Source organism: Protobothrops mucrosquamatus, unplaced genomic scaffold (genome assembly GCF_001527695.2).
Source record: "Protobothrops mucrosquamatus isolate PMUCROS unplaced genomic scaffold, P.Mucros_1.0 scaffold2593, whole genome shotgun sequence".
NCBI classification, from domain to species: Eukaryota; Metazoa; Chordata; class Lepidosauria; order Squamata; family Viperidae; genus Protobothrops; species Protobothrops mucrosquamatus.
In genome coordinates this window covers 43,256-66,404 of record NW_015388648.1, presented here as the reverse complement: position 1 = coordinate 66,404, position 23,149 = coordinate 43,256, and the positions used below count along the sequence as shown (strand labels likewise).

General features: G+C 39.6%; 1 protein-coding gene across 1 annotated transcript; it reads right to left on the bottom strand.

The window, feature by feature from the left end:
• Positions 1-763: 763 nt before the first annotated feature.
• LOC107295979 (terminal nucleotidyltransferase 5A) lies at positions 764-20,737 on the bottom strand. Its single transcript, XM_015825315.1, has 2 exons — positions 20,522-20,737; positions 764-8,198 (listed from the first exon to the last, which is right to left on the bottom strand). The coding sequence occupies exons 1-2, from the start codon at positions 20,735-20,737 to the stop codon at positions 7,179-7,181; spliced, it is 1,236 nt and encodes a 411-aa protein (XP_015680801.1). The 3' UTR covers positions 764-7,178.
• Between the last annotated feature and the right edge of the window lie 2,412 nt (positions 20,738-23,149).

The window sequence follows — 23,149 nt, the reverse complement described above, 5'->3', positions numbered from 1 at the left end:
AATAATAATTCCTCAACCCTGAAAACTGTCCAATCTGTCCTGGCTCACTTTTTAATTATTCCATAGACAACTAATCCCCCATAACAATAGCTTGTTGAGTCTTTTCCAGTGCCATTCTCTTCTGTGCACTAACTTACTTGATAATATTGGCTCAAAAAATCATACTCTATGTCACTCAGGAGCTGCTCTTCCTTAGTTTAGAAAAGACTAACTGAACAGGCCAGGGAAACCTGAGGATTGGTGGGGAACAACTTGGGACCCACATGAAAGGGGAGCATGATTAGAACTGATGGGAGGAAAGGCTGCCTATTCTTTCACACAGAAACCTACACAACTTTTCTTCTGGCCAAATGATCTCGGATCTTGATTCTCCCACTCCCATTCTTTCACACAGTGAATAAAGAGGCATAAAATAGGCTTGGAATTACCCTATTGTGGTCCTGTTTTCATTGGGTTGGTGTCGAGATCACTTCAGGTCTGTTCCTGATGTGTTTGCAGCAATACAGTGCCTGCACTGGAAATGACATTGTGTGTTGCAGATATTAACTGCATTGTACGACTCTCCCATCTTTGGCACAATCTAGGTCCCGTTAGGTGTTCCCATGTAAAACTGAAGACACTTAATCCGTATCAACATTCACTGAATGTAAACATTATCTTCAGTGGAGGAATGATGATGCCAGAAAGTGCCATATGGTGTTTGTTGCTCATGTGGTGACATTGGCATGGCTTGGAGAACAGGCTAGATCAGGGCAAATAAATAGACTTACACATCTTTATTATTCCAGGAAAAAGCACATCCTAAAAACATATTACAGGTTTGTACTTCAGCATAAACAACAAGGTCCAAGTCCAAATTGGAAGGTGAGAGGGACCTCTAATGTATTACATTGTTTGGTGAACTTTTAAGTATCAACCTTTCAACAGTCCTGTACTGTAGGCTTAGCTAGACACCGTCACAAGTTCATCAACACTCTTTCCATACAACCCTAATTCCCTTAGGAGAGACATAGATCCACAGTATAAGCCATTAACTATTTTCAAGATCAGATGCTGGGAATTTTCCATTTGAAAGAATGAAACCTAAGTTCAACTTGGACTCTGGAAACCAGCTACTAGATACCAAGTGATTAGGTTAAACCTTTGATTGTGCTTTTTTTCATCTTATAGGAAAATGTTCCATTAATCAATTTTTATTCATGGGGTTTATTAACACTCTTTGCAAGCAGCAAAAAGGCTTTTCAGACAAGCTTCACAGTCTGATCTTGGTCACAATCTATTTAAATCATTTTGGTTGTCCTCTGTGTTTTATTCATTTGAGGCATTCTGGCTGGAGAGTAGCTATCCATAAAGGCTGATTTGGTTTTCCTGTATTGCCAGGGAGCAGGATAACGTCTGTCCCTTGGACAAAAATACGGAATATAAATGAAATAGTCCTAACCAAAGCTTTATAGGAAAAACAAAATGGAGATGCTGGACAATGCTCTTTTGCAGAGTTTTTTTTATGATAACCATAAAAACAAAGGAAACCTCTTCTTGAAATTTGGAGGCAAGAGATCCAAGGCCACTGAAATGTCCCTCTCAGTTGAAATTGGCTTGATATACTAGAAACCTGGTCTGCAAAGGCAGAATGTGGTAGAATAGATGTTGTCAAAGCCAATTGCAGGAAAGAAGGGAACCTCATTTTCAGCTATTTCCAATAGAGTTGCACCAAAATGTTATTCTGCATTTTTAAGCATTCTTAATTCACTCATGGGAAAAAAAACTGTATATAAACTTTTTAATTCAAAATTTTGTGGCTTTTTAATGCAATCCTCCATGATTATGTGCAACAGTTTTTGCATTTATATTAGCTACAACATGGTAAAAAAAAACATATGGGTCAATGTCTTTCATCATACAACCTGCTCTCCAGCAATTTGCAGATTCAATGACTGCAAAATTGAGAAGAAACCTTTCAAGGTTTTTTCCAGACCTGTAGATTAGGTGAGGCTACAATATCCAAGAGACCTAGAACAAAAAACAAACACCTTCCCCTATCTCCCGATATACTATCCCAATAAATTTGAGAATAAGGTAAATGATTACCGTAAGTAGAAGCTCTTTTACAGGGGGAGAAAACTATTGATAAACAAGGTGGGGTTTTTAAGCCCAGTATTATGTAAGAACTCCCAAATATAGGAAAACATGCATATAGGATGCAGGCAAATTTAATGATAAAAATAATTTTCTCTTCATCATCTTGTTCCTTCTCTGCACTGTGTTCAGCAGAAAAAAAGCAGCTACATATCAGAGGATACCATATACCGTAGTTTTTGCCTTCAGATACATTCCTTTTGAGACAACTGGTTTCCTCTTCTCTACTTCAGATATATACGATTTGCAATATAATTAGAGCTTTTATTTTTACACATTCTCAACCAATGCTTAACAAGCAAATGGACAATCAACACTGCTATCCAAAATTCAGCACAATTTCACACCATTTCCATGTGGACTAAGAGAAGCTGATTTGAATAGCACCATAGCACTATTTCTCGACATTTTTTTGGCAGAAAGAACCTGTCACATCACAATGAGCCTATGCACAGGACTTAGCAATGGCTGCTTCCTTCTGAGTTTTTTTTAAAATTACCCTTGAATTTAAATACCTTGCATGGAAACAAGTCATGTTGGAGTAACTTGGATGTGAAGTGCAATTTTGCAAACATCAGAACACAAATATGGACTGGTTCACAAAGCACACAAAGTTATAGAACCATAAGGTTGGAAGGAGCCAGCATCCAGATTAAACTCTCAGCCACCAAGCCTCTGCCTGAATATATATTTTGCTCAATTTTGGCTCAGTATATTGGACAGACCTACTCCACTCATTGTGATTTATCCTGTGAACTGTAGTTAAGTAAATCATGGCTCACTGGTATATAACCTAGGTCATATTCTAGGCAAGGTATAACCATGATAAATAGGCTTCATGCCAGAAAGTATAGCACTGTAAGCAATTCATCAAACTTCCCAAACCCATATCAAACCTAAGAAAATAGAAATAAAAATACTATTTGATTTGTTCAATTGCTGTCCCACCTACAATCCTTTAAATACACCCACATTACTACATTTTGACAAGACTTTTTAATTTATTGCTATGGTTACTATTAAACCAGTATTGGACTGTACTGTAGAGCATTCTTCCAATTTGTTACACTCAGATTAAACATTCCTCCAACAATATGCTTACTAGACTGGACATAAGGTTTTTATTGACTATACTGTTAGCCTTCATCATTTTGATATTGGCTTTTCTGTTCAATTAAAAATGACAGACCAACTTTTGAGAAAATAGATTTTTTTATTAGGTTTTTTTTTTTTAAAGAGATCAAACACTCAAAACATTGAAAGCCCCTTTTCAGATCACAACTAGTGTTTTCCACAAGCATCCTTTTGTTTAGGAGTGATCTGCTCCAACAATAGAAAAAGCCATCCACATCAGGTGGTTTGTGCTGCTCTGGTCAGTTTCAGAGACAACCGCCAATTACAGGATTAGGACCAGGATTTGTGCTATTGGAATGGCATAAGAGGTAAAAACTTGGCAGGACCCCCTCCCCCAACCTATATCATATTATGTTTAAAGACCAAATTAATTTCACAATGGAAGGTTGTACTGAGTAGTGTTCTGAGGATAGCAAGTAAAGCCAAGAATGACTACTGAAAGAGGATAGAGATAAAATCAGAACCAGCCTAGATCACCAGATGTCTTCCAGTAGCTTTAGATATTAACTTTCATTTACGTGTCTAGTCAATAGCAAATGGTTTTTGGAATACCAGTATAAGGTATCTGGAAGGCACACAGAGCCAGGCTATCCCCCCGTGCAAGCATCCATTATCACTAATAATTTGGCAATTCACAAGCCATGTTAAGATATAGTTCTCTATATACATAGGATACTTTGAAGTATAGCATCCCAAGCCTCAATTCAACACTCTCCATTTACTCTAGAAAGAAGAGCATAGTAAGCAGCTAAGGCGGCCACTGATTAAACAGAGGCCTGGCAGAGAAGGCAATGCATAAATCCCATGTACTTATGAGGTTTTTTTTCTTTGCTCTCTCCATCTAGAACTGTTTTGAAAGGTAATTTAAATATGTACTGAAATACTATTGCATTAGGAAGATGTGAATCATTTTGTATCTTGGCAGAAATGATGTGACTCCTCTGTAGCAATGTTCCCTATCCTTTTTTTTTCTTTTGGCACTCTAGAGTGGTTAGCCCTCTGCCTCGGATCGCACCATATATGAACTGGGACAAGTATCATCCAATCATCAGTAGAAGATACAATCAACAATCGCAGGGGACAGAAGACTGCAGTGAAACTTCAGCATGGCGTTTCCTACTTCTTTTCACCTACTCTGCAAAAGCCAGTTATGCACTTAGGAGGAGAAAGGATAGCACTTTGGAAGCCACCTTTATTCCTGAAGCCTTTTAAGTTGGGTGGCCTAAAACAGCCTTTCTTTGTAGTCTAGTTTATCTTGAATGTACAGGTTGGGGAAGGCTAACTTAGATCAATTTTGTTTGAGGCCAAAGAGAGAATTGAGGGTTAGAAACTAAAACTATGGTACTTTGGTATGATTAAGTAAAGTAAATTCAACAGAGTTCAATACATTGTATTTATTTATGGCGACAGATTCTAAAGAATCCAAAGTTCTTATGTCAGGCTTATTGCATGACAGATTTGATAGCTGCAGAACACATTCAAACACAAGTCTAGAAGTGCCATTCATAGTGTCAAACTCTTCAGCATATTCTCATGCACACAAGGAAAACAGCAGTATCACAGCAGATATATCTGGTGCAGCTTCTACTTATATTTCACCACACATCTCTATACAGCAAAAAGTGCTTTAAAAAAGCATCCAGCAAGCCTTTGATTACATGGGAGAACTTTTTTCCCCAAACACAGCATTGATCTGTTTTTTTTTAAAAAGAGGCCATTTTTACTATTTAAATTTTCACCCATCATTTTAGCCAAAAACATTGCTGGCAGCCAGTTGTGCGGTTTTAGTGCAAACCCATTTCCCTCCTCGTAAATGTGAATTATCAAATGGCTGTCAAAGGAGACAGTTTAGAAAAGCAGAGCCTTCTTTCAAGCGGCAAAGGAAACCTAGGACAGCCCCCTTAATCATCAGGCACTGCAGCCATGTTCTCTGCAGAATATGGAAGACTTCACCAGTAGAGATCATCTAAAGCCACCTACCGGTATATATTCAAGAAGTCTATTTACACAGCACTGGATTTATCAAAAATGAGAAGTTTCTCTTAGCTTGTACAACTTGTAAAAAGTGGGTGAAGTTGGGGTAAGTATTGGTCAATTAGTCAACAAATCTTAAACAACTGCCTTACCATCTCAGCTCATTGTCTCTCAGGAAGAGGCAGGATGTTAGCTAGACACAATCCAAGTATATATTTTATTTCTTTTTTTTTTTCATCTGCTCCAACAAGGTACAGTTTGATTGCAGAGAAAACAGATTAGTAAATAAGTCAACCTTCAAAGATACACCATGGAGCATTTTTGTGTATCCCTTACAGCGCAGGTATGTCCAACAGCCAAAATATCTGCTGCCTCAGCTTCCTAAAAAGTATAAACTAATCTGAGCTAATCTGTTATGTTGTAAAATTTCTATGCAATCCAAAAAAATATACAGGAAAGATTATTGTGCTGGGTAAATAATTATTTCAAAACCTAATTTGACAAGACACCAACAATATCTTGGGTACAGTTGTCTACAGCTCTCTCCCTCATCTCCTACTTATTCTACTGTAGCAAGCGTAATACATGAGGAATTTTCTCTAGATCAATGTTTTATAAGCAAAAGCAAGGCAATGGGCCTGTGCAAATCAGATCCGATCCTAATGGGTTTTTTTTTAAATCAGATTTGAATTGTGTTAATCCAATTTGTAAGTTCAATTCAAACAAAGGTCATCTAAATTGGGTCACTTCATCTGATTCAACGCATTAAATCTCGTCCTCAATTTGATGACTTGATTCAATACATCACTGATACCTTGTCAAATTAAGACTATAAAGTGTTGCACAGCCACAACAAGCAGTGTTAAAATGTTTCCTTAGTCAAACATGGAATCAAGTAGGTGGTCACAGACACCCAACAGAAAGAGAAGCACAGTTCTCAAGATACGGTAGTGGGCTATTAGACAGAAAGCTGAGGACTTCTGGGCCAAGGTCTAACTGGTTCTTTCCTTTAACCAGGACAAAGGCTATGCATATATCTTTTTATGTTTTTTGGTCCAGCTCATTTTTACTCTAATACCATTGACAGCCGTAGAGACTATTTAAAGCCTGGGAACTACTGCTCCTTGCATGCAAAAGATATATTGATCCACACAGCAAAATACTGATCTATAGACTTTCCTTTAAGAGGAATTAATGTGTTAAGGGTTTTGGCACTGCACATTAAGTTGAATTCAGGGTAGCTCCTATTTTCTCCGGTAGCTTTCGCAATGAGGGCACATAATCCATCTCATTAGAAATTCTCTATCATTATGAATTGAGCCCCCATTTAGTTCCCCATCCCAACTCTGCGCTAAATGTTAATCAATGCTGCTGGTCCATCAGACAGCAACCATGTTACAGTGGCTGCTGTGGAAAGCCTCTACCTACCTCAATTCCCTTGACAAAAATGAATGTGTGATCCTAAAACCAAAAATTCCTGGCAAACATCCATAACTAAGCTGTCAATATAGATTTCTGCCACTACAAAAAAAATTACAGTATTTCTTTTTTGGTTGCAGGCACTTGTATAAGATTTCTTTGGTCCCTTAAAAGGAATTAACCACTTTGAAATATGTTCAGAAAAAATAGAGTCTGCACAGCCCATAATGCTTCTTGCACTAAGAAAGAAAAAAAAAACAGCTTGCATTTAAGGTAGTGCAGCTCTGCTTTTAACCTAATCCTTTTTCCACCCACCTTACACATTAATTCAAGCATTTTTTTCCTGTAAACATCTCTGGTAATTAGACATATCACTGCACAATTTCCCAGGATTAAGTAGACTTATAATTCCAATGTAGGAGCAAGATACTCAGAGCAAGAGACCTATTTTTTTTTCTTCTGAACACACAGCCTCTGCTCCTTGAGAAGACAAAGACTGGAGCTTTTTTCAGTATTCAGTTGCAGGGGAGCCATGTTGGGTAGGAGTGACTGCAAGGCAGAAGAGGTTGCATGTGGGTAACGTAATAGTTGACGTTTATTTCACTGATGTATGGTGCTGGCTGATAATAACAAGTCACATTTGTGACAGTTGGAATTATGTTCCGTTCAGCCAGGACCCTGAGGGCCAACATGGCAATGAGGTTCAGCGTCTGTCGTCTTTCATGTCCCATCAGGCACACCGTACTCTCGTTTACCACTCTGTGTAAGGTCATCAGGCAATCATACCTTTTGCTTTCCATCCCTACAAAGTGACTTTGGAGGTAAGACTCCAACTTTCGTTGCTGTTCCCCAATGTCAGGAAAGTCTATAAAAAACCTCGAACACATGTACCTCTGCAAGGCTTTCATGTCAACTTCTGATTTAGGTTGAAATCCCCTCACGAGGAGGTTGCAGTACTTCAGAAGCCCACCTCCTCTGATTTCCTCTGGATTCCTTGTAGCTATGATTCGATTCCTCAGATGATCAATCGCCTCCTCAAAGTCCCCATACATACTCTCCCCAGTGACAGTAGGGTGGAAGTTTGCAGACATTGGATTCTCTGAGCACTCTCCAAAGAGCAATAGTGAGTCTAATATGATCTGGAAAGAATCAACGCTGAACTCGAACTGCCGCCGGAGAGAGTCTACAAATTTGAGTTCCACATTCTTCCCACTGTTGTTTGACAGCGATATAAGGCTCCAGCGGTCAGTGTCATTGCACACTTTCACCAACTTCTGCACATAGGCCTCTTTCAGAGTCATGGGAGTGATCTTATCTTTGTTTACCCCTTCTGGGAGGAAATCCAGGAGACAATCCATCACTACATCTTTTACCAGCTGGAAAATATCCTCGCTTTTCAGATCAACACCAAAAATGAGATCCAGATCTTTATACCCCAGACCGCTGTCCTGGTGCAACACATGACTAGCTGCTGAGCCATTCAACCTCACATTGTGGACAGTGATACCTTGCTTTTCTAGACGACTACGGACCACCTGCAAAAGCAAGGAGAGGCAAATTGGTACAAGTTACAGTAACTAATTGTGTGGAAAGCAGTTTCAAAGGAAAATGTAATGGACTCCAGGCTAGACAATTTGAAATATGTCAATATGTCCTTAGTATTTTTAGAGACAATAAAGAAAATCAAGCCAAAAAGCACAGTGTAAAAGCCAAAGGCAAGACACTCCTATGAACCCAGCTGAATATAATGCCTGGAAATTATCAAATCTATTGTTGTATCACTGTTTGTGATACATAGCAGTTCGGGTGAAGAAATTTTAAATAGAGATAGTATAGAAGAAAAGGTTAACAACTAGCTATACCAATAATCTGCAGACCATTTTTTTACTGAAATTTTTGGCATGACATTTAGATTGATCTTAAGTAGACTTCAGGTTTTGGTCCTGATTTCATTATGCATAGTTACAGGTGAACAGATCTTCCATATACTTTATTGTTCTTCCGTCTTAAGGTGGCATCTGCCCCGACAGGTTCAAAATAAATAGTTGGGCCTTCTCTTATCACCTTTATTTTCAAGGTTGGGAATTCTCCTACAACTTTCTTGTAGCGCAAATGGTAGATATAAACTTGAGGTTATAATTTGAAATGTGGAATAAGTTCGATGTTAGTTAAAAAAATGATGAGTGATATTCCAAATTGCCAAGGCTTAAGGACAAAGAAAATCTGTTCCTTTATGGACTAAGCAACTATACAGCTTTAAACACCTTGTGAAAAAATTAAGTTCAATTATCATGCAGCTGCAATTTTGTTCAAATTTAAATGTAACTCAGGCTGTAAGTACAAACAGAATTATTATATGGGGTTGAGATACCCCCCCCCTCAGTCTTTTAGTTTTCTTCCAAGATCATATCAGTACACTTTCACAAAAATTATGTGAGATATTCAGATGGCTATACTAAAGGAGAAATTGATACACATAAGAGTCATCTTAGTCATCAGGACTAAATCAGGCCACAATGTCAGAAGCAGGCTTCAAACAGAGACGCTTATAATGGAAGCATATGTTATACCCAGTTAGGAAAAAAATATGTTAAGATACAGAGTTTCAGACCACCAAAACGCACAGCATGAGGATTTTATTCTACCAAAAATAATAATTAGCTTTTTAGTAAAGACAGAGGTTTTAATGGTATTAAAGTGAATGAATACCAAGTTACTGTTTTTATTCTTTATATATCTACCTATACAATCTGAAGAAAAAACAGATTATATAGCACAGGGCTTTTCAACCAGTGGTATGGGTACCACCTGTGGTACATTGGCACCTGGTAGGTGGTACGCGACCATCCTAGAAAAGGGGTAGTGGGGGAGGGGAATGAGCTGAACCGGTGGCAGCACCGCACAAGCCTGAGCGAGAGATGGCTGGAGCTGCAGGGCTGTCAGGGCTCAGCGGAAGCGCCAGGATCAGTGCCAGGCTCCAGCTGGAGCTCGGTGCTGATCCTGACGCTTCTGCTGAGCCCAGAAGAAGCGCTGATCAGCTGGAATGTTGCAGCCTCTCCAGGGTCTTGTGATTTACATTCAGATGCTTGGCAACCGATTCATATTTATGACGGTCACAGTGTCCCAGGGTCATGTGAGGTGACCAAAACCTGCTGCAACCACCCAGCAGACGGGGGGAATAAAAACCAAACACCCCCCCACCCCCACTGCCAATCCTCAACAGAAATGCTCACAACAATGAAAACCTCGGACAGGAGGAAAAGCGCCACCAGGTGGGCAGGCAGGTGTCTTGCTCGGCTGTGCCTTGGGGGACACTTTTTTTCAGTGCCATTGTAACTTCAAACAGTCACTAAGTTGAGGACTACCTGTATTTTATCACTTTTTTCCTTTTTTGGGGGGGGGTCATCAAGTTTTTGACACCTTGCTAGGTGACTGGTGGTACTCGGATATTGCCATATCCTAAAAGTGGTACAATGGGTGAAAAGGTTGAAAAGCCCTGATATAGCAACCATACAAATTTAACACAAATTGATTTAAATGTCCTCAGGGAGGTTTTTTTCTCTGATTCACTACTACCACACATTTGAAAGCTGGATAATTTAATATTAGAAAAATAAAGCTTACAGAAGACGGCTGTTTGCCCAGAATACTGGTCAATTTGTATAGCTACAGTATACCATTAGCCACCTTGCAGAATAGACACATTAAATATTCCTTACCTCTTTTGGTTTAGAGGCAAGACATATCAGGCATTAGAACAGTAACTGCCTTTTTAGGTTATGTGCTCCAGAGTAGCGAACTCTGTATTTAGCGCTGACTAATATTTTCTGGTCAGAGTCAATCATTTCTGTTTACAGTACAGTGAATTGCTATATGCCATTTAGTAATTTTATGGTTTTAGAAGTATATGAAGACTAGCCCTCATTTCCCTTTAAGTACACTTGTCCCTTTGCATGTTACTACAGCATTGTTCTGCAAAGTTGCAAGGTTTTTCATAATAGGACTTGCAGCAAGACACATTTCATCCAATTAATTGGACAGATTTAAGAGATGCATTGGGAGGTCATTATCAATTTTTCTAATATTGCTGACGTGATCAAGTTTGTGTGTGCATAAATACTTGTGGACTACTCTAGCTAAATCAGAAAGCAGATCCCGGCTAATTTGTCGGTGTCCTTGTGTAGTATAATTGAATAAACAATCTATTACTTTTACATGTATTACTTTGAAGCAATTCAACTTCATTAAGCAACTTACTGAAAAAAGAAGAATGTGCTTTTCTATTAGAATATTTAAATCTCACTGGTTAATGGGGATACTTCCAAAAGTTATCTGATTAAGATAACTTGCCGAATTTATTTCAGTTGTACAAGCAGGTTATTAAAAAAAAGTCAGGAAGGCACAGAGTTCTTCATATTTGCATCCAGGGATTGAAGTAGGAAAAAAGTGGATTATATTCTTCCTTTTTGTATTGATTTTAAAAAGCCACCTTGACACCTTGAGTACCATTGTTGCTATAATAATTTGTTGTCAAAGCTATAACTTTATATACTGTACCAGTGTATAATCTCTTCAAGGCATCACATTTAAAATAGGTTTAAAATGGCAAAACTCCTAGCCAGCGTATATACAAAGACTGCACCATTGTTTATTTGGATAGTGCTGTTTATGCTTGAGAGAGAAAATTAGAATCTATCGGCTGAAAATCTCAGTCCAATCTGTCACTGTTTAACATCTTACCTTCTAAAACCTCTTCATCAGCATCAATGCTATCTCCAACTGCTGTCCTACACCCTACAAAATTCAATTAATCACCAGCCAAACCCATATCCCACATGCTACCGCTTGTCCTCTGAAATACCTTCATGCCAAATCAGCATTTTTCCATGCTTTGCCAGCCAAGCCTTTATACTGGCTGTTACATGTTCCATATCACACCCACCCTATAGTCATAGCTATATTCAACTACTTTTGCCCTGTATGCCACTTCTATGTTCTTCATACTTCCACTGCCAATGATATAATTCAGAAAAAAATAGCAAAGGCTCCTCAAACAGGTGCTGGTAGCTAGCCTTTACCCATCAAAAATATTGCTTCATAATCCAAAGATAGTTCACCAGATAATTTAAGGTAGAATGGCAGAGATGGGACACCACCCAGTTCTTGAATAAGACTGACTACTCTGTTTAGCTAGTCAAACAAAGGACTAAATGTGTGTAAGCATATGCCAGTCTTATTCTTAACTTTTGCTTTAAAAATTTTTATGGCTGCACATTTTGGAAATTACCACAATGCAAACTTAGGTAATCTGTAAGGAAGCTGATAATTAAATATCTAGAAACGGAATACTGTATTCTAAAAAATATGGAATGTTCTTTTTTCTTCCATTCTTCCATGTCAAATCTCCTCCTGGACTGAATGCCATGTTAAGAGAGATTCAGCCTGCTTTGGTGGTATCAAGAAGTTTCTCTCTCTAGATTGACATTTTTGAAAACATTAGCTTGGCTTCTGTGTTCAGAGAATAAAGCACTAGGGATACTAGAATTGTCTGGCAGTCATTGTGACTCTCCTTTTTTCAGAATTTCAAGTTCTGCAGTGCCTATTTATTTATTCATCAGATTTCTACACTGCCCATCTCACCTAAATGACTGGGAGGCTTACAATAAAAGACAATGTCTAATTAATGACTGAAGCAAGTATAAAACTAGCACAAAAACACTAACATGAATGTCTTTATTGCATTCCTAACTCATTTTCTCTCCAGAAGCTCAAGATAGCACACATAGCACTTCCTTGTGCATGCCCCCCCCCAAATACAACTAAGTAGGATAGACTGAACTAAGATACGATGACTACTCTTAGTACCAGCTAATAACTTCCCATGTCTAAGGATGGATTTTAACCTAGATATATTTTCCATGCACACATTTTACAGTTGGAGTATGTGATTCAAAAGATAGAACTGGAAAATCTTTGTATGAAAGAACTGCCCTAATTTAGAGTTCGGCAATACAATTAGTACAGAATGTGTAATTTTTATATAATACATTATGTGAGTACAAGCATGCACTTCCCATGGAAACACTTCAGCTCCTGGCAATTACTGTAGTGAAAGGCAGCAAGTTTTGTTCAATGCTTTAAAAAAATAGAACCCAATGTGCCTTCTTGTTACATCTGAGTCACTGCAGAGGAATGAAGCCACCTCCCATATAAAATGAATATGCAAGCAGCTTTTTGGCACTACATTAGTGTCTACTAAGCAGTGTTGCTACTTTATAGACAAACAAATCCTTAGTAATTTGTGGCAGTGATGACACAGAGCCGAGTAGGCTATTTAAGGGCAAATGGACTGTACTGGAAGCAGTTGGTCCAGGTTCTCAATGGGCAGAGATAATAAGCATCAAGTATAAATTTGTGTCCCTGTGTACCCAGGGAAGTCTACTTCCAATGAAGTATAGAAAGAGTATTCCAAAGTAATGTATATGTTAATGAACATGGATTTGTATTATGTCACAAAGGTATGTAATCTCTAGGTAAAGAAGTATCATATGCAAGACCATGTGGTGTAATGGTTACAGTGCTGGAATAAAATCAAAGAATTTTCAAATCATGTAACCACAAAGCTTGTTGAATAAAATTTAGACTAGCTACCTTCTCTTAATCTAAGTTTTCAGTCTAAAGTTAGTCTAATTTTTCAGATTACAAAGAGTAAATATGAGAATTCTTGAGTTCTGGTGAAATAATGGAAAAGCACAGAACAAGAAGGAAGCAACAGCAAGAAAAAGTAATGTGGCTATCCTTAAGATTTATACAAAACCCTACATAGCTCCTAGTTCCTTAATATGCAGGCAATTCATTTTGAGTGTATGTGTGTGTATTAAAGTGATGTCCGAATTATATATTTATCAAGCCAAAGCAAAGCACAATCCTCATTCAGTGATCCAAGTGTGCTGAGGCTCACTTCCTGCCAAGACAGGATACACTTGAGAGCAAATACTAAGGCTATAAATGGCTAGCTGTTCTAAAGTCAATGTAAAGGTTCAACTGAACTGTTATCAAGCAAACAGTAATCTGCTCCAGGCTGTTCTCATTTCAGAGTACATTGTAGATTCCCAGTTCTAATAAGCACATTAAAAATCCATCCTACCCTGAGCAGTGACATTTACAATTTAACCTTTCCAGAAAAGTCCAAGCTGGTGAGCAAGTTGTTTTATACCTATTACGCCTGTAAGTTAACACTTTTCATTAACCCAGGAGTGACTGAAAAGAAAGAGAAAGAAGCTGATGTTTGCTAGAGATGTTAAAAAAGGTGACATTAACTGATGTGCAAGTGGCTGCTGTTATTTCCCTTTTATATTGACAAAGTTCTATCAATATAATTGTTAGCCATGCCTTCATTAAAGGTAGTTCTCGATTTACAATTATTTGTTTGGTGACCTTTTGAAATTACAATGGCACTGAAACAAGTGATTTACACGTGGTCCTCACACTTACAATTGCTGCAACACCCCCAGAGTCAAGTGATCAAAAATTGGGTGCTTGCCAACCAGTATTTTCTACTGGTTGGCAAGCACCCAACCAGTGATTGCATCCTGGGATCATGTGATTGTCGTTTCCAACCTTCCCAGCCGGCTTCTGACAAGCAGTCAATGGGAGAAGCCAGATTCACTTACTGACCATGTGATTCATTTAACAACTGCAATGATTCATTAATAATGGGTTGAAAAGGTCATAAAATCAGGAGCAACTCATTTAACAATCATCTTGCTTAACAATGGAAATTCTGGTCCCAAGACAAACCTCATCAATCTCCTAAACTAGCTTTATGCTGTTCCCACCCTTGGAGTTATTCTATAATCCACAGAAATGTAACTGATATATAAACTTATGATATTCGGCCAGAGGCTTTGGGAAAATAAGCATTAACCTAGGCCAGGGGTAGAGAACCTTGACTCTTTTATGACTTGAGGACTTCAATACCCAGAATTCCTGAACCAGCCATGCTGACTCAGGAATTCTGGGAGTTGAAGTCCACAAGTCATAAAAGAGCCAAGGTTCCCTACCCCTGACCTAAGCTAAATTATCTGACATGATTACATGTACTCCTCGACATATAACCACCATTGAACCCAAAATGTTTGTTGCTAAGCAAGACAGTTATTAAATGAGTTGCGCCCATTTTACAACATTTTTGCCATGGTTGTTAAGTAAATACAGTGTCATTAAGCAAATCTGGCTTCCCCCATTGACCTTGCTTGTTGGGAAGCTGGCTGGGAAAGTCGCAAATGATGATCACATGACCCTATCAATCATAAATCATGAATACATGACCCTATCAATCATAAATCATGAATACAAGCACCTGAATTTTGATCATGTGACCACAAGGATACGGCAATAGTTGTGTGAAAAATGTTCATAAGTCACTTTTTCCAGTGCTGTTGTAACTTCAGATGGTCACTAAATGAATGGTTGTAAGTCAAGAACTACCTGTACAGTACTATGATAGTCCATCAAAGTGGTTTATACAGTAGATTCAATAGACCAGTCTTTTCCTACTAGAAATTGTTAAAAGTTTGAATGGAAGGCTGCACACATTTGCAGGGTGCACAGACTGGGGAAAGCTGCTACAGCATTTTTTCTTATCTACCATTAATATCTCTGGATGTGTACCATTATCCAGGTTTTTCTTACTTCCTAATCCTAAACATTCTTTTTCAGTTTTATTGGCATCACAGGTTTACTGGCCAAAGGTTCCCTACTAAAGAACCAACATTTAGAAAGAAATGTACATACCTTTATCAAACTCTCTCTATAAAATTCTTTCGCATCTAACTAGAGAATCCTAAACCTTAATGGCATACAGCCAAGGTCAAAAGACCAGACCACCACCTTCATCAGCAGATTTGTTTTCTACTAGCAGATTCCAAGCTCTAAAGAAGCAGATTGCAGAATACCAAGTGAGAGGCCAACCACCATGCAAGTTAGTCAGGTCAAAGTACAACATACAACTTTAAATAGTTTCATCAAATGTATTAATTATGAACTCCAAGAAAGAGCTAATTTGTTTTCCACAGTAGTTTACATTTATGCCTCCCTGCCCAAAAGCTTGAACAGCCCCATAATCTTTTTCTGGTGCAAAAAATGCATTGGGGTCTCAAATGAGCTTTCTTACAAATTAAGATGGAAAGCTACAGCATAGATCTACCTATGAGGAAAAGGAGAAAGATGAACAAGAGCAGTATGAAAGAGGAAGAATTTAGTTAATAATTCTGGGAATTGGTCCTTGTAACCGGTTATATCCCATATAGCATGTTGCAAAAGGGTCAACCCGTTCTCATTGTTGGAAACTTGTTTTACTCAGGTCCCACAAAAATCCAAATATTTGCCTTTCAGCATTTCTTCTTTTGAAAACACAGCTGGTAGGGATTTCCATCTTCCAATAAATCTGCAGCACTAGCCTTCACACATGAATTAGCAAAGTACTGAGTTCTTTGGCATGGAAAGGTGACCTGAAATAGCTGACTACAAGAAAAGCAAGGCACACGTCTCCCCAGGGTCTGTGAAGCCCCTCCAAAAAGGTTAGAAGCTTCTGAACAGCTGATCTGTAGTGACAACTTAGAAAAGCTTAGGCCACCCTTTCTACAGTATGGGCACAAGTGATTGACATGAATTTAACTTTGATTGCATTCCTGCTTTTATGCAATCCACAAGAAATCCACTAGGCATTTACCTCTTTTTCATTCTTTTTTTTCCATGAGTAAAATGTTTGCCAGCACAGCATAAACAAACTGCAACTTTTTTTTTTTACTAGGGATTGTTGCAGCCAAATGTGAGAACAAACTGTTCTCTTTCACTTTTGCTGAAAGGGAGGGAAAAGCTCTGTAGAATTGTAGTGGGGAATCTAGTACAATCCTCACCTATGTCTAGCTGACTGTTGGAAAACAATGGCTGAGGCATGCTACAGAGTGGCTTCATTCATACATTCTAAAAACCTAAATCATAGTTAACAAGCAGTAGTTATGCAATGTAAACTAAAAAAATCGTATAATGCAACTTAATACAATGGGCAGGGCTCACAAAATATGCCAAGATACGGTTCGATTTTGGTTTAGGCACTGTTGCTTGTTACTAATGAATTAGCATGTTTATGAACTCCAGCAGTGTAAAAGGCAACATTCATTTCAAAACACCAATACATTAAAGAAATTACTAAACAACTCTTTACACAAAACTAAACCAGTGTTTACAAGACTAGCTATGATAAAAATAAATAAAAGCATATTATGTCTTAATGCACAGTATGAATCAGGATACCATATTAGGCCATAATAAAACATGCCTTTCTTGGAGAGAATCTATATGGTTGCTAAGAGTCATCACCAATTTGACAGCACATAATTCATCCAATTGATCTTTTTGTTACAACATATTATATGAATAGCAACTTTGGTTCATTAACTGTGGATTATGATTTAGAACGGTGTACAAACTCAGCCATTCACAGGCTTCATCATGAATCCTATTTTATGGAAACAAGTCTTTTTCTAAGAGAGACACTCTTGGCAGATACTAAAAACTTACACCATCTAGATTCCTTCCACTAAAGACCAACCAGTAATCGTTATTAAAACACAGTTCTGTCCAAGACATAGTATGCCTCTTAGTTCCATAACTTTGACATTCTATTAGTTATTGTTGACCTAAGAGTTTTATGTAATTTAGAATTGGCACACAACCAGCAGGGGAAGCTGCGACCTACCAACCACAGCTTCCAGCAACCCTAAACATAGCCAGTGCAAAGAGATACACCGACTTGCTTTTAGCATGATATGCTTCCCTTGTAGCATTTCCCCAAATTCAATTCCGAGACATTGAAGATTCCTAGGCACTAATAGAGTTGGAGCAAAGATTGCAACTTACATCTTTAAAATGTTCTGAGTCCAAGCTCTCATCAACACAGTTAATGCCAAGAAACTGTGAAAGTTCAAAGCATGTATAGCCCTCAGATTGTCAACAAGGTTAAGAACAAGTTCCACCTTTCTTTAATGTGAATTTGTATGTAAATCAGAACTCATACTTACAAATGGGCTATTACTAAAAACTTTCTCCTTCAAGATGATAGACTGCTGAAGGCATGCTGTTTTTATGAACTGCTGAAAATAGTTTATATATTAAAAAAATAAGCAGCTTCAGCAGTTTGTCAGCTTGAGGAAAGACAATGCCATCTGCCATTTTCAGTAATAGGAAACTCAATTGTAAGTATGGGTTGTCTATGTCAGATGTTTTTAACCCAGGGATTGTCTGTATACCCAGGTTAACCCTAGCCACTTATGAAAGGCTTGGAACTAAGGGGTCCATTCTCCAAAACATTCAGTCCTTCATGTATACATGAAAGCCTAAGGCAGCGGTTCTCAACCTATGGGTCGCGACCCCATTTGGGGTCGATCAACCATTTCACGGGGGTCGCCAAGCAAGGCTGTCCGCCATTTTTTTCCCCTTTTCCGGTGGGTGCCTTACCTCCCTTGAGCTGGGCCAGCTGGTGGTCGGCCTGCTCCGTCTCTGCCGCTTGCCAGCTACGCCTCGGCTGGCGCAGGGGGCGGAACCACGCATGCGCGGCGCTCCCGGGCAGGGAAAGTCCTCGACTTACGACCGGTTGGGTAGTCCTCGACTTATGACCGGTTTAGTCCTCAACTTACGACCGGTTTAGTCCTCGACTTACGACCGGTTGTGGGTCGCGGCATTAAAAAGGTTGAGAACCACTGGCCTAAGGCTTCATCTAAGAGTTCTCATTGCATCTGGACACCAATTATTGGAACCTGCATGTATTTAACTCCACCCATTTTAAATGCTGTACAGCTCTTTTTAGGTCAGGACTGTCTTCTAAATAGGGCACATAAAGATACCAGTCATTTCTACCTCTCAAAGTGAATGGAAACGGAGTGTATTAAATTATTTCTATGTACTTTAACTATACTGTATAATAGAAATGACTTTCCCCCCAGTCATATACCTCCCAAACTAATTGCAGTCATATATCTTTCTTCTTGAGCATTTTTGATTATCAGGGTTGCAGCCCTACTGCTTCAATAATTAAGTTCCTCACAAATCAACACACCAATCTGCTCCAAATATCTGGTGGCCTAGGTAATCAATGTATGAAAATATTACCTGGCAGCTAATTTATCTTAATATCACTGTTATGAACCAATGCATTGAAAAGTTTGGGGCGTCTTAAAAGTCTACAAATGTTATGGCATAAACTGTCCTAAACTACAGGCAACTTCACATATTAAAATATGGCCTAAGAAAATAACATAAAACTCTTGACATAGAAGATCTAAATGATTATCCCACCCACCCTGGAATAAATCTCAAAGCATACTTTCCTCCAAATCCCATTTTTCCTTGGGATTACAATATTTTTCACTCCATAATACAGCCACTACAGCAGCCATCCAGTGGGCAGTTTACGTATACTAATATTTCATAGATCTTTACCCCTTCCTATGCAAGATAATGTGTAAACTAATGAACAGTAGTTTAATATTTAGCTGCAGCATCTCAAGAACTTGAAAACTGCAGTTCAGAAAAAAAGTACCACACTGGTGTAGCATAACTGAAAGGACCATTTCATTGGTTTATTGCTAAACACAACAGTCAATATAGTTTTTCCATAATATAGTAAGCCAAAAATTAATCCAAGAGTTTGAATGCACAAAATTTATCAAGCCAGAAATAAAAAAAAAATCAAATTAATGAAGTGTAATTATGCTCTGCAAATGAAGCAACTAGATCTTTGACCTGGATATTCATACAAATAGTTACCAAGTATTAAACTATAGTTTGCCATCTGCAGATAATCTAGTTAACCTACAACTGAGCTATTAATTCAGAAAAAAAGTTACTCATAGAAGATTAAAGTTCATAGGAATGAGAAGGTAGAGTTAATGCCATCTTAATTGAGCATTATAGGAAGCTTTATCAAGACCCTTTAAAAAAAAAAGACTGACCTAAGAACGTTTAATATGTCAAATTCTATGGGGGGTGGGTGGGATGGGGTAGAATAGATGGTGGCCAAATAGCTATCTGAGTAAGTTTAAAAATACTATTAAAAGAACAAAAGAATCTGGCAGAGTGGAACACATTTAAAAAACGCCCAGAATTGTGACAAATGTACTCAAGTCGATGAGACTGCAGCTTTGGGGAAGCTTCCCGGAGATGCAATCCCCCTCCTTCCTTCCAAGTTAAAAGAAAAATAAATCAATTTGCTTTTGGGGAAGCTTCCCGGAGATGCAATCTCTCTCCTCCTTCCTTCCAAGTTAAAAAAAATAAATCAATCAATTTAACAGCATCCTATTCGAATTGACTCCCCATTCCCCCCCCCACCCCACCCCCATAGGCGAGAAGAAAGCTTTGGCCCTTTTAACCCACATAAACCAGAAGCCTGAGCAATCCCCACCCTGACCTCCTTAAGCATCCTCTCCATAAAGGTGCTGCTCTTCCGCTAAAATACGCGCAGTGACTTATCCAGCGGCATATCCTGCCCTGCAGCCGTTGGCCCTTTAATTCCCGAGGAAGCCGGAGACCGACCATTATTACTTTTAGGAAGCCCTGGTATGCGCATTCCGAACTACTGACACATTGTCCGCCAGCCTGGCCTCCCCGACGATCCCCACATCCCGGCCCCGAAGGACACCTCCACACGGACACGGAGCCCCCACCCACCCCGAAGAGAAGGCTGGGGTAAATCGTGAGGTAAATTATCCCACCCGGGACCCCAAGCAGGGTGTGTGTGCGGGGTGGGGTGGGGTGGGGTGGGGGGGCGTCCACGGCGTGCCTCGGCTCCCTCACGCACCTGCACGATTCTGCGGGGCCGCACCGACAAGGTGGGGAAGTTGCCTCGGCCGTGGATGGGGACGGCCTCTTCCAGGATGTGGTCCAGCCGTTGCACCTGCTCCCAGCTGAGGACGCTGAAGCGCCCGTCCCCGTCAGCCGGCGTGGTCGGCGGCGCTTTCCCCGAGCTCGCGGCGGCCGTGCCCGCCGTCCCTGTCCCCGCCGCGGTCGCGCGCATCGTGAGGGCTCTTCCCGAGGGAGACAAGAAAGGGAGGGGTGTGGAGAAAGGCGACACACGCACCAAAATAAAACACAAGCGGGTTGAGTGGAAGAGGAAACCAAGCCGGTTTACCCCCCCAAAAACAGAGGAAAATTCCAGAAGAAGAAGAAGAAGAAAGGGCGGGAAGGGGGAAAAAAAAAAAACCACCCGAGGAAAGAAATCAGTCTGAGGGACCGGAGGGGGCGGGGAAAGGGAAGGCGTAACCTCGGCGCGTGCAAGAGCCAAGTCCCTTCCTTCCACCCGTCCCCTCCTTTCTCCGCGCCTGCAACGCTTGAGCACTGCGGGAACCTCAGCCCCAGCATTGCTTTATATACAACGGCGGCGGGGCGACGCGATTGGCTCGAGTTGGAGACCCAATCGTTGACAGGCTTTAGAAGTTCAGGGCGATGCCATTGGGCGCGAAAGGAGGGCGGGGTGCGGAGTTCGGGATGGCGACCCGCCCCTTTAGTTATTCGACATGGGATGGGCGGGGAAGAGGAGGAGTCGGCATGAAGGGGAGATGTTCAGACGTCAAAGGGAATCCTGCCTGTGATTGGCTAATCAGGGATTTGGAGACTATGAAAGGAAAGGCGATTTTGATTCTTGTCCGCTGTGCTGGAACTGATGAGGCGTGAGATGTGCCTGTAATATATTTTATGCATGCGTAATACTTTGTATGTAAAAGAAGGGAGTGGACCAAAGCATGGGACAATACTGGACACATGTTTAAAGGAACTCTTGTCTTTATTTTTTTCAGAATTCAATCAAGTATTCAAAATGTAATATGGGAATCAAACCATGATTTTAAATCAGATTGGTCTTTGGGCAGATTGGATGAAATAAAATATTAGGGGGAAGCATGGATAATTTTCCTTTAATTTTATGCAGCTTATTGTAAATAGAAAAAAAAACTGATTATGTAATTTAAAGATGTATGGATATACTGTAGATGCAATATGAAATGTGACTGAATACTGCAGCTCCTTGTTACAGCTAGTATGGTGCTGGGGAACCTGTAAGGGAAACATTACAATGTAATTGTGATTTCTTAAATCAATTCTGATGAATTGGAACAATATTAATAATTCCATATCTTTTTTTTTAGTACATACTGGACTAAATCTGGGCTAAAGGTAAATGTAGTTGAGCTGGTTAATTTCAGTAGATTTAATGCTTAACCCTTGGGAGATGAAGCAGCTGGGCCAGATCTGGAGATTTTCCGTATTTGAAACTGGGTGAGGCTTCACTCGCCCACTCCAGAGCTGTATATAATCTGAAGGTCCACCTGGACTTGCAACTCTTGCTTGATGATTAGGAGGCAGTACAAGGCTCCATCTTGAGTTCCAATTGCCTCTCTTTCTGGATTAAGACTTTAAGAGGTCCTGCTCATAATCACTCACATCTTGGTTATCTTTCATTCCGATTCTGCAGTATGCTGTACATGGAACTGCCTTTGAAGATCATCCAGATGCTGCTGCAACTGGTCCAGGGGCATGAGTAGTAATGGGCAAACATCAGTACACCTATGTAACACCACTATTCCATAAGCTGTACTGGCTCCGTATAGACTTCCAGATGCAAGTCAAAGTACTGTTTATCACTTATAATGCTTGTGTGGCACAAACCTGGATTATTCTGTCCATTCCATTAGATTGTACAGGGTGAGCATGCTCCAGTCCCCCAAGCAGTATCATCTAATGAGACCTCAATGTGCCTTTTCTATTGCTGTACCTGTACTTTGGAACAAGTCCCCCCTCCCTCCACTGGAGGTTTGGATGGCCCCTATTAGGCTTTTGTAGAATCATGAAGACCTGGCTTTTCTTACAAGGCATTGGGCCAGGATAATAATTGTGCCCATTCTGCTGGGAGAATAAGATAAGATAAGAGATAAGATAACCTTTATTTTTACTGTGGGCACAACGACACACATCAAAAATGAAATTTAGTTGCCTGCTCTCAAAGTGAACACATACATGACACACACCTAAACATACTATATACAACATATACATACTATATACAACATATGCATAGACCTACACCCCTACATATACATAACATAAGAGATGGGTTATGCCCAGCATTGAGTATGTGTACCTTACAGGATATAACTTGGCCTGTTATATTAGCTTTTTAAAATGTTTTGTTCAATTTGGAGTGTTCTTGGTGTTTATTGATGCATGCTGCTGAGATATACAAATTATGAGTAGGAGGGCCTACTAAATTTCTCCAGTATAAAACTAAATTAATACTTTTAAAAAATTATTGAAACCAACTACTCAGTGAGTAAATACTATGAGACCATTGAGATGATGAATTCATTTGTGTGATACATTGTACATGCCACAGATTACCTCCCATCGGCCTGTACGCTCCCACAGGGTGGGTCTC